Raw genomic sequence first — 12839 nt, forward strand, 5'->3', positions numbered from 1 at the left:
GTATTTATGATCCCTGTGTCCATTACATTTGGGAAAGTTCTCTTCCACCTGTCTCCTCCTCCCTTTTTTCTTCCTCGGTGACAGTGTTACCATCCTTAAGTTACTCAAATTGGTGCATTTACTGTCGAAATTGTCAGTTGTTGTCTGTCACAGCCAGTAAAAGTCCTACTCTAGTTATATAGATGCAGGCATTTGTTTGGAAGCATCCCCAAAGTAAGCTTAAGCATCACGTAGTATGAATTATCCATTAGAGTAGTACAAGTATGATATTATTGTGGTCTTTGTTGAGAAGTAATAATTGATCTTTGAGTGTAGCATTTCATTGTCTGTTTGATCTGAATTTTTGGACCTAAAAATGAAAATGACTTTTTCATCCATTGAACACAAAATATCATATTGTGCAGGATATTTATTCTGCTCCATTTCTTTTAATGAAAATGTATAGTGTGCAGTGCCTGTCAACCTCCAAAAAGAGCATAATAAAGGTATTATAAAATAGTATTACTTGTGCACTGTATTCTAGGCTTTCTGAAGTCATATAAAAGCTTTGTATGAAGGACCAAACAAAATCGTTACTATTTTCACTTTTCAGTAAACATATTTTAACTTAAAAAAAAACCCACATATTTTACCTTTGATCTCGTCCCCACAAAAAGCATTATATGATTTTGTTTTTTAAATCTAAGCTTTTTGGTGCTTGACATTGCTGATCAGTGTTCATTTTATTTATATGCTATTATAGTATTTATTCATATTTTGAATTATATTTATTACTTCAAATTAAACGTATATATTTCTGTTTAATTGCCAAAGCAACTAATTTTTGTAACTAAGTTTTTTATTTAATATTTACATTTTAAGTGATATTTATTTTATTTTACTTTATTTAAATAAAAAATAAAATGTTTTAATAGTTTTAGTTTTAAGGCAAGGCAGTTTTAAGGCATTTAGTGATATATATATATATATACTGTACAGTGTACTGTATTAGCACATTTCATGCACAATTGTAATATATATACTGTATGTATTCAAAGTGCTATTCTCAGCTATTCAGGTGACTATAGCTTTGGTTAACAATAACAACATTGCCCCTAATCACTATATACTTTCATTGAATAGAATAGAGCAGTTTGAACATCTCCCATTGTTCTCCATATCGGTTTGAGGGTGAATAAATGACCTTGAATTTCTATTTTTGCGTAAACTGTTTTATTAAATCTCAAAGACGGATGTTGCCACACAGCTGAATATAAAGACAGACCTCTATGAGCATGTGATGTTGTCTTCCGTTTAGCCACAGTTTATTCTTTTAGGTTTCTCTATTACTGTTTATAATGATCAGTTGAGGGACAGGAATAGGCTGCAGATGAATTTGCTAGATGGCCTCCTTTAGGTCCTCTCCTGTTGTCTCGGTGCTGGAGCTCTTGGTAGCGGCCGGTTGGTTTGTCGTCCTCCTCTTACACCCCGTGTTTTCATCAGCTTGACCCCTCTGTGCGTCTATCACCCTCCAGACTGCCACTGTGGACGTGCCGCTACGTCTTCAAAATCCCTGACCTGGAAGTGCTAGACATTGTGGAGGGAAAACTACCTGGGCACAACAGTGGTTTCATTGGGATATATACCTTTTTTTTTACAGACTAATGTGACATTTGCTGCTTGTTTACTTGTTTGACATCATTATTTGTTGAATATAAAGACATGCAAATGCTTCAATAACATGTAGTAGATTAAACTGAGTTGCCCTTCCTCTTGCCCTTCACAATGCTGGGCACTTTCTCTGATTGTGTCTCTGGAGCGGCTCCGCGGTGCCAGTCTGGGGTGATCACCTCCATCAGGACCCCTGTCTCACCCACTCCCAGCTAAACGGTTGGCCATGTTGATGCCTGTTGAAAAAGAAAGCGGCACGACACACACTGTTTATGAAAATGACGTCGGAGAACTCGCTTCGTCTCAATGTGTATCCCGGGAGTCGAGCCAGTTCTCCGACTTGCAAAAGAACGAAATTTGAACAAAAATTCCAATCAAAATATTCAATCTAAAACTGTCTGCTTTCCCAATTTTTGCATTATTTTGCCCAATGCGACTCCATTGAAGGCACCATAGTGGCTAACGCTGGTATTCCCCCATGATTCCTCAGTGTTGCGTATGGTAACGTCCCCACTGCGTTCCTGCACCTTTTGAAGAGCAGCTGATGTTCATTTGTTTCTCAGAAGCCTCCCTGTGTTCTCCACCCTCCGCTTCCCCCTGGATAATCTTGCCCGTTTCTGTTGCAGATTTTGAGTCTCTCCTGCCAAACACTTTTGAGTCAGAGGGACATGTGTTCATTGCCCCCAGGTAGCTTTGTGTGACTTCTTGAAGCCACGTTCCTGTTTTCGTGCATACGTCCATCCCTAACTTCCTTTTCAACATACCGTAGTGACTGTAGTCTCTGTGTGTTTGCTGTGCGTAACGTGTCCTTCCATTTTAACCCAAGTGAATGTGTTTATTTGTTGTTTTGTCTGTCGAGACTCCTCGCCGTCACCCGTAGGAAAGAAAAAAATCCTAAAAAGATCTCTTTAATGTGTCAATTAATTCTGCTAGACAGCAGTAAAAACAAATGGAGAATTTTACTGTTCTGGGTTCATTACAAGTACACTCTTAAAAAAATAATAATGATTCTTTATTGCAATTGATGGTTCCATAAAGAACCTTTAATGAACAACCTTTAAATGTCGTTTGGTTTTTACAAAAAAGCAGTAGTTATGCGCACAGTATTTCACTTAAAATTGAATTCTATTGGAGCCAGTAAATTAAAGCTTGTATTTTTCTTAAACCGCTTATCTTATTTCTTCTAGGGATGTTTAATCAATGCATTTTCTGCAGGTGAAGTATGCTCTATTTAAAATACTTTACTCTTTCCCCACCAGCGTTTAAAAAAAAAGCTAGCATTTCTTTGATAATTTTCACAAAAATTTCATGGCCCCAAGAATAATTTGTTGCATGAATATCTGAATATGCAATATATCAAAAGAAAGAACAGAGCCTCTGCTTTTAAACAACCAAATATATTGTTTTATTCTAGCTTAATCCATTCTTTTTTCATCAACACTTGAATGGGTGTTTCATAAAAAAAAGCAACATTTTGAACAAAAACATGAGAATATAAAAAAATTGCATAGACTACATGCTTTTATCACTTTTTTCTGCTCCTTTTTTGTCTGTGTTTTGATCCAGAGATTCTGTACACTTTCAGAATATACGTAATAGCGCCTCCTACCGTATAGCAGTGAAAACATGGAAAGCTGGAAAACTCCGTCAATGGCGGGGAAAGAGTTAACGGTAGTTATAAAATACACTGGAAAAAAATCATGTTGTTTTTACAAAACAATCCTGGCACCTGTGGTTTCCAGAATAATTCTGTAAAAAATACAGTAAAAATGTAAACATATTTACAGAACAACCTGTACATTTTTTTTGTATAAAATTTTTACATTTCAATTTAAACCGGTAACTCTGAAAACGCACACTGCTACTAAAATCTGTTTTGTACCTTTAACATATACTGACAACCACCATAAAAATGCAAGTGGTAAAAGCGGAAGCCTCATGAAGAAGTTGATCACAAGTAGACTTTCCACAAGCTGACCTGTACTAGTATACAGAAACACAAACACAAAGCACCATCATGGGAACACATGACACTAAAATAATCCAATAAACATTTATTAAACAACAGAAGATGTAACATAAAACTCCTCGGTTACCACTGTAACCTCAGTTCCCTTTCAAGGGAACTTGCGTTGCGTCAATTGGTCTGTGAAGAAGTTATTTAGGGCAACAAAAAGGTCAACATCTCCAGGCGGTTGATGTGCCATGAGAGACTGTGTTCCCTCCACAGACCCTGAGCCAAGCGTCCTTCTAGGATCGCTGCCCACCCCGTGAGAGAGGCATCTGTCGTTAGCGTCTTGCGACGAAACAAGAAGCTCCCAACACGGGACCCTCAGACAGGAACCAAGGTTTCTTCCACATAACCAGGGCACGTAAGCATCGCCGCGTGACCCTGATCATGTGAAAGAAAGAGGTTACCCCTCGGGGGACCCTTTGGTCCTGCGCCACCACTGCTGGGGTATCATGTATAACAGTCCAAAAGGTATTACGTTGGACGCTGCTGCCATCAGACCCAACAGTCTCTGAAACTGTTTGACAGTGAGTGACTGGCCTAGCTTTATTCTTTTCACAGCCGAAAGGATGGACTCTAAGCGTGCCGGTGAAAGGTGCGCCTGCATCGACTCGGAGTCCCAAACCACGCCTAGAAAAGTGCTCCTCTGTAGTGGAGAAAGCACACTCTTTTTGGCGTTTAGCCGTAATCCCAACTCTTTCACTACTCTGTATGAAACCGGTTTCTCCCACCGAGGTGTGGAGATCAGGGGAAAACGGTTGGCCCCGGCGTTGAGGTTGTGACTGTGATGGCAGGAAGCATTCGTCCAGCTTGCTTCTGGAAGGAACATCCTGCTCATCTGCTGGCCAGTCAATACTCGGTCTTTCAACTGCTCTTGTCACAACCTCAAACGCATGAAACTGAGGTGGCGAGTCCTCAGTATCTCTTGCATCCACACTGATAAAATCTAGTTCCTCAGAAGGAACCGCAGCACGTGTTTCCAAACCCTGAGAGAAGACACTGGACCTATTAGGTGAAGGCAGAGATAACCCCGCTGATAGATCCACCCCATGACTGCGATCGCTACTGTGCCTTGGCAGCAGTGGGACCAGAGCCCAAAACTGCTGCTTTCTCGCCATGACTTGTATATATATATATATATATATATATTTAAACTTTATAGTTTCCTCGTTCGTGACGTCAACCGCCTCTGACGTTCCGCCACACCATTGGACTGATTTTACATGTGCTTCGAGACGTCATTACGCGAAGCGTTCCCTCAGCGTTAATCGACGCAGCGTGAGTTCCATTGAAAGGGAACCCAAATGTGCATAATTGATTAAGAAATAGAAAAAAACTATTAAGAAACATTAATTTAAACTAAATATTTTCAAATGTGAACTGTCACACAGGGAATTCTGGGAATGTTTGTTTACAGTTTTTCACTGTAAATTATAATTTGATTTGCCTTTTTTTACTTCTAAAAACTGTACATTTAACAGTATTTTACTGTAAATTACATGAAATGAATTTTACAGTTTTTCCCTGTATATAGTATAGGAACTTACTGTTAACCTATTAACGTTTTTTTAAGGGTTTTTTCGTAGCGTTTTTTACAATATTTTACCGTTAAAGTTACACTCATTTTTGGTAGCAAAAATTACAACACCTTACTATGTCTGGCCTAATATACTTTCACTGTCCGTAGTATATTATAATAAATGTGATATTTGCTTGTTTTAAAACCTTTTCTGTGTTAATGAAAGCTGTTGATAAAGTTTCACTTGTTATGAACCTGGAAAGTTCCTTTAAATCTCCTGCTTTACGGATTTTTAACCTGAGAAAAAGACCCCAGTAATCTCACATGTCTCCTTTAGATTTCAGAAGAGATCTCAACAGTGTCTCAAACTGCTGAGAGATTTTAGTGTGCAGTTACTGTAATTTGAACTCAAATGTTCATCTTTGCTATATGCACAATTTTATAGACAATTTAAGGAAAGACATCTGAGGTACAGTTCATACTTAGAAAGCCATGTGATGAAAGCCAAACCTCTGAGCTGTAGATTTTCCTCTGGGTATCTCTGTGTTTGAGCTCATTGTCGTCTGCTGTGGTGGATCAGCAGATTCTCCACATCTCATCGCTGCAGCTCTCGCCCGCCCGCCCGCGCGTCTCCTCTGTGTCTGTGTGCATGGCCTTCTCCTCACTTCCTTCATCAGTATCAAGGGGAAGGTTCACTTTGATTTGCATGTTAAAGCAACTGATGGATCTAGAGAAGTTCACGTGCATGAATCATCTCTCTCTGTGTGTTTGTCCTTTGCATATACACTCCAAAAATCATGTTCTTAGCCAGTTGTTCAGTAAAAACATCCTTGAAACAAGATACAGTTATCTGAGATTTTGCGAGAATGCATATAAGTGTATTTTAGGCAAGAGTTTATGCTTAAATCCACCAATGAATCAAGACTAAATACACTGATTTTACTTCTCAGGTAAATGTATCTAGTTTTAAAGATGTTTCTGTTAAGTACTGGTTAAGAATAGTTTTGTTGTTTTATACATGTATTTGGTGTTTAATGTGTGTTTAAGATGTATACATGAATGTGAGCAAAGTGAAATATTTGTTAATGTTATTTGTTAATATCAAGGTTTCAACTGTTTTTGAAGTGAATCTCTAAGAGTTTTTAAATGTGTGTCCTGTCAGTGAGGAATGACATGTGTTTTCCTCAGGGAATACTGCAAAGAACTGGAGCTTTCTAACAACAACACGGAGTTCCTGCTCAACTTCATCGCTCTGATGGAGAAGGTCACACCAGACTCCAAACAATGTGAGTCTCGCAGATCTTACACACGCCAGTGTTCTCATCCCTCTTACCAGTGTGTGAATTTATTGACTGACTTTACGACTTTATAAGGGTTGTTGAGGAATCTGTTGATGGTCTTCTTGCACTACTTTTGCCGTCTTTAGTACAGTTTACCAAACGCCAGCTATGTTCCTGCTGAAAAGAACATCTTAAACCAGCCTTGCTGGTCTGAACAGGTCTGCTGGCTGGATTTAGAAGGTTTTGGGCACTTTTTAGCTAGAAAACTGACTTGCCCAAGCTAAGAAACCAGCTGAGACCACTTTAAACCACATAAGAATCTGTTTAACATACTGCTAACATCATTTTTTGTAATGTTTTTTTGTGCATACTGTCATGGACCCCACATAATTAGTGTTATTTTAGAAGTAATATTTACATACTATTATAGTATTCGTTAATATCTTGTGTTAACTTTTATTTCTATATGATCAGTTTTCATTTTAACTTTAGTTTAAGTAAATGTGCTTTTATCATTTGTACATTTTATTTAAAATTAAACTCATTTTTGTTTTTGTTTTAGTAATTTTAGTACTTCAACTTCTTATCTATTCCAGTTTCCAATTTTTGTTTTGTAACTAAGTTTTCATCTTTATATTTTATTTATTTAAGCTTTATTTCAATTACTTAAAATGATTTTTTACTTGTTTTAGTTTTAGTTAGCAATAACAACACTGAGCGTAATTCTGACTCTCTTTGACTAATTCTTGAACTCAGAACAATCTTGTATGAAGATATCAGCTCATATATCCTAATATTATCCTCATTATTCCATGCAGGTGACAATTTCTTGCTGCATAATCTGATCTTGGACACGGGCATCATTAGACAGCTGGTAGATAAAGTCTGGAAGACCAAGGACCTCAACACGTATGTATTCAGAACCAACCACTGAATTTCCTCAGATTTATTAGCAGATTCACACCATGCTAATGTAGTATCATAGTCTCAAGCACAAGAGCACCTTCATTAGAGCTAGAGGTGCTGTAAATGTGAGTAAATCTGTGTTGTGTTACTCTAGGTATGGCTTTCTGGCAGTCTTTGCATCCACAGATGGAGGCGTCACTCGAGTTTTCCCTAATAAGTGAGTGTGGTTCTTTTTTATCTTCGTCACTGTTGTATCGTAAATACCTGCTGAGGTAAAGTGTGTGTGTGTGTGTGTGTGTGTGTGTGTGTGTGCGTGCATCAGGGCTGCTGAGACCTGGGAGGAGGATCCAGAGCCATTTAATGCTAGTTATTACCGTCGCAGTCTGGACAACAAGGGCTACATCTTCAGAGCCCCCTATCGCACCGGTGAGTGTGTGTGTGTGTGTGTGTGTGTTATTATAGAAACACATCAGAGACTAACTGTCTTTACAGTCACACAAGTCACACACTCTTTAGGCAATGTTTTTACTATGCAAAGTGCAATTAAAGTAATACCTTTAATATGAACAAAATCATAATTTAAAACATTTATAAAATAATTATTCATTATATTGATTAGATTACACTCTTCCATACTTTGTTTCATTTACAATGTCTTCAGACTTCTCAATCTGAATTTTTAACTAATATCATTTATATATTGTTCATTTTATTATGTAATAGTTTTCAAGAGCTGCTCTTTTTTGGGGGGTTTTCAGGCAATGATGACATGCTGAATCCAGAGAACGACACCATCGGCATTCTGGTTAGCACAGCAGTGGACATTACCATAGGAAGCAAAAACATCAAACCTGCAGGTACAATAAAACTTCTCAACAAATGACAATATAACAAATAGGGTTCACATGAAAGCCTTTTAAACCAGAAAAATTACACAGCTTGTGTGTGCAAACAATGGCAAGATCAAATGTGGGATTTGATATGGTACTCTTTAACATCTTAAGAACTTCATCTAATAGAAGGTTGGACATCTGTCATTTACTGTCCGGACAGCATCTGTGTTTGAAGACATGATCTTTCTCACTGCAATAAATGCACTGAGAAAACAGTGCCATTTTGGAAACAGTTTTGAAAACAGACACATTTTTTTTTTTTTTTTACTACACATCTACAGTGATATGCTGTGGTTCTTTCCAGATCTCATGATCATGTTAGGATTACCTGATCGGCACAGATAACTGCTGCTTTAGGAATCTGGGTTTAGAACATATTCTGCTCTGAACATCATTGTAAAGTCAACTCTGTTGAATTAAGTTGATGTAAATATCTTGCCAAAGTAAAGTAATTAAGAAACCATACCTTAAAATCCTCAAATACTGTAATTAGGTGAAACAATTAGAATATCGTGCAAAAGTTCATTCATTTCAGTAATTCAACTTTACATCAGCATGAGTTTGAAAATCACATTTCATTGGTTCAGACTCATGCTATGGAGAATAAATGTTTCACTTGTTTTGCCTGTAGCTTGTAATCAGCCTGTGCGCATTCACACTCGTTTCTGGGTCACATTTAAGTTGTAGACCAGAGGTTTTAGGGTTTCTTTTTCTGTCTTATACTATCTTAGTTGTGGGTGTGAAGCTTGATCTTGAGGCTTGGACTGACAAATTCAAAATCTTGGCAAGCAACCACACCGACAGCAACCGCCAGGGCTCTCAAACGGTAAAACACACACACACACACACACACACACACACATATATACACACACACAAGTACTATTGCTAAATACTGTTGTTCCTGCCTGACAGTGTGGACCAACCAGTGGCTGTGAAATGGACTGTGAAGCCAACAGTGATGTAAGAGACTCTTAATGCACTCAGATCCATCAATACTGAGAGCTATAGATCCGATCTATACATCCTCATTCACAGCTTCTTTTCAGAGTTTGTCCATTAAGTGTATGGCTGATTGATCTAGTGATCTTACCATTTAAATTGACTGATTGATTGTCCATGTCTGACGTGTTGTGTAAGAACAGTAATGCGTTTACTAGAAGCTGTCCTTGTTCTTTGCAGGACTTGCTTTGTTATCTGATAGATGACGGCGGCTTCCTCATCATGTCCAATCAGAAGGACCACTGGAATAAGGTCAGGAAGTTCAACAGGACAGCGATGTGAAAACTGACTGTATTTGCTCCTGTTTTTCACCCTGTGCTCTTCCTCTTTTCTCTGTAGATTGGGATGTTCTTCAGCGAAGTCGACCCCATTCTCTTTTACAGCCTCTACAACAACTCCTTCTACAAACGCAAGCAGTCCTACGACTATCAGTCCGTGTGTGACCCCGTGCCCAGCAGCAACACAGGGGCCGCCCCGCGAGGAGTGTTTGTGGTAAGAGGATGGATGGATGGGATAAGACGACGGCTATATTTACATGCAACCCAATTACATGGATGTCACTTCTTCTTGAGTCTCTCATTGTCTGACTCCGTTTTAACATTAAAGACAGAACAGTTTCTGTCATTTTAGTGTGTGTCTGCGTGAGGTAATCGCAGCTGCTAACACACACAAGCTCTTGAAACCCCGCCCTCTGCAGCAGCTCATTTGCATTTAAAGGGCCAGACACAAAACAGTGTGTTTTCAAACCTTCAAAAAGTGACAACTTTAACATGCTTTATAAAAAATATCTGTGGGGTATTTTGAGCTAAAACTTCACACACACACTCTGGGGACATCAGAGACTTATTTTACATCTTGTGAAAAGAGCATTTTACAACCGCTTTAATAATCTGATCCGAATCTCAGTCGGACACGTGAACACCTCAATCAATCTAAATTTAATTTCATTGAATTAAATCGGGGTGGTGTCGATTTTAAATGCTACATAAACATTTGAGACATTTCATATAAACATTTGAATTTGAAAACACCTTGCGCACATGTGTGGTGCCATAGTGCCATAAACTCAATATTTGCTAAAAAGCTTTTCCGGCACATTTTTAGATGTCATTTTTAGTCGTCAAGGCAAACACACCAGTTATGCTCATGGATATCATATGATTGCAGTGATTTTGTCCTTTTGTGAATGTGGAGACTTGTGCACTGTGTGTGCGCTGAAGTTTTCTTCGGAATGGATGTAATGTAAATGAGTAATGAACTGTTGCAAAGTTTAGGGAACATATAAACAATACGTTTGGAATCTACAGTCGGATTGGATTACAGAATGTAGTGTTGTTATTGTTAACTATTTTACTAAATTAAATTAGAACCATTAAAAACTGAAATAAAGTAATAATAGAAAATAAAATAAAGTAAAATATATATATATATATATTAGATGAAAAACTTAAACTTAAAAAAACTTACATGAGAAATTTTGCCTTGGCAACTAACTAAAATAAAATAAGTTAAAAGCTAAATGGAAATATTAAAAACACAATAACTAATCAAAATTATAAAAGCAATTAACAATGCTAAACTATTACAAATCATTTTATTAATAGAAATAAAATAATAAAATAAAGTATATGAAGAAATAAAATAAAGTAAAATAAAATAAAAAATTTATAGAAATGTCAAAATCACAACAGGATTACTACAGAATTACTATTTGCATTAATTGAAATAGGGTAATAATAAAATAAAATATAGATATTAGATGAAAAACTTAAATGAAATGTTGATTTTGGCAAATAACTTAAATAAAATAAATTGAAGTATTAAAAGTACAAAAAAAACAATAAAATATAGCTAAATATATATATATATATATAAAAAAGAAAATAACTAACTAAATAAAACAGTACAATTGACAAAGCACACAACAGAATTACAAAAAAATTTAATAAAAAATGAACATTTCAAAATATTAATGAATAATATAATAGTATAATATGTTTACTACTAAAATCCCACTGACCGAATGATTGGATGGATCGAGGGATGAATAAATGGATGGATGGGTGAATAGACAGATAAGGGTTGGGTATTGGATAGATGATGAACTGTGGCGTAATCAAATGTCATGTGTTTCCTCTCAGCCTACTATTGCTGATGTGTTAAATGTCGCCTGGTGGACGTCAGCGGCGGCCTGGTGAGTTTCTGTCTCAGTCAATTATAATGTCTGATCTCAATGATGATGAGCTTGTAAAGACGTGTATGTGTGTGTGTGTGTGTGTGTGTGTGTGTGTGTGTGTTGTGCTTAGGTCACTGCTGCAGCAGATGCTGTATGGATTCACCTATCAGAGTTGGTTCATGACAGGTGTGTGACGTTTACATTGATTTCTAAAAGGTCGTTGTTTAAGGGAATCAATAAGACAAATCTGACGTGTGTGTGTGTGTGTGTGTGTGTGTGTGTGTGTGTGTGTGTGTGTGTGTGTGTGTGTGTGTGTGTGTGTTTGTAGATGAGGTCGATGCTGAAGGAATGGACCACAGAGCGACCAGCTGTGTGACGGTCCAGACGCAGTTTTACTTCAGTAACCTCAGCAGCTCCTACAACATTCTGCAGGACTGTGACAACTGCTCCAGGTCACACACACTTCAGCCATGCTCTCCGTGTAGATTATACTGATGATGAAAGACGGTTTTATAACAGTGTGTCTGTTTTACAGATTAATTCATGCTAAGAGAATAAACAACACTAATCTGCTGTTTGTGGTGGCTGAGAGACTGTCCTGCAACTCCTGTGACATAGAGAAACTGTCCCAGGTGGAGACGGAGTGTATCCTTCTGCATAAACATGCTTTTAATATGATATATTTTAAAATGTAATTTATTCCTGTGATCAAAGCTGAATTTTCAGCATCATTCCTCCAGTCTTCAGTGTCACATGATCCTTCAGAAATCATTCTAATATGAAGATTTGCTGCTCAAGAAACATTTCTGATTATTATCTATGTTGAAAACAGTTGTGCTGCTTCATATTTTTGTGGAAACAGTGATACATTTTTGTTCAGGATTCTTTGATGAATAGAAAGTTCAAAAGAACAGCATTTATTTGGAATATTAATATTTTGTAAAATTAACCTTCACTTTTAAACAATGCAATGCATCCTTGCTGAATAAACATATACATTTCTTTTTCTTTTTTAAACCTTACCAACCCCCGACTTTTGAATGGTAGTGTAAGTTTGTAAGTTTGTTAAAAAGACATTCCTTAACACCCTCCGTTTCTCAGACAAAGAAACGCATACATGCGAGTCGATGACAACAGCCCGGTATAGAAAAGGAACCACGAGCTGTTTCGACTACAATGTCACAGTGCGTACACTTGTTTATCCAAAGAAACATTCTGGAATTGGATGTCTATGGATGGCATAATAAGTGCTGTAAATTCCGCTCACAAGAATAATGTCCATAATGCATAACCAAGTAGCATTTTGACCGAAGAATAATTAACAAAAATATGAGCTTAACATTTCTGTAAACCCTAATGCACAAACTAATTAATTGGTTTGAGTAGAGCAAACTTAAATTAA

At 37.2% G+C, this 12839-nt stretch overlaps 1 protein-coding gene across 2 annotated transcripts in view; it reads left to right on the forward strand.

Moving 5' to 3' along the window:
- cacna2d2a (calcium channel, voltage-dependent, alpha 2/delta subunit 2a) overlaps positions 1-12839 on the forward strand; it is a 206557-nt gene that overhangs the window by 188641 nt on the left and 5077 nt on the right. For both annotated transcript variants that reach the window (XM_079629453.1, XM_079629452.1), the window contains 15 exons: positions 2277-2337; positions 6369-6466; positions 7279-7369; positions 7521-7583; positions 7689-7792; positions 8125-8223; positions 8991-9085; positions 9175-9222; positions 9442-9513; positions 9601-9753; positions 11403-11455; positions 11568-11623; positions 11766-11889; positions 11973-12082; positions 12539-12621. In XM_079629453.1, coding sequence (XP_079485579.1) covers positions 2277-2337; positions 6369-6466; positions 7279-7369; positions 7521-7583; positions 7689-7792; positions 8125-8223; positions 8991-9085; positions 9175-9222; positions 9442-9513; positions 9601-9753; positions 11403-11455; positions 11568-11623; positions 11766-11889; positions 11973-12082; positions 12539-12621 — 1310 coding nt within the window. The remainder of the gene's footprint in view (positions 1-2276; positions 2338-6368; positions 6467-7278; positions 7370-7520; positions 7584-7688; positions 7793-8124; positions 8224-8990; positions 9086-9174; positions 9223-9441; positions 9514-9600; positions 9754-11402; positions 11456-11567; positions 11624-11765; positions 11890-11972; positions 12083-12538; positions 12622-12839) is intronic.

Source organism: Phoxinus phoxinus (genome assembly GCF_949152265.1).
Source record: "Phoxinus phoxinus genome assembly, chromosome: 11".
Lineage (NCBI taxonomy): Eukaryota > Metazoa > Chordata > Actinopteri > Cypriniformes > Leuciscidae > Phoxinus > Phoxinus phoxinus.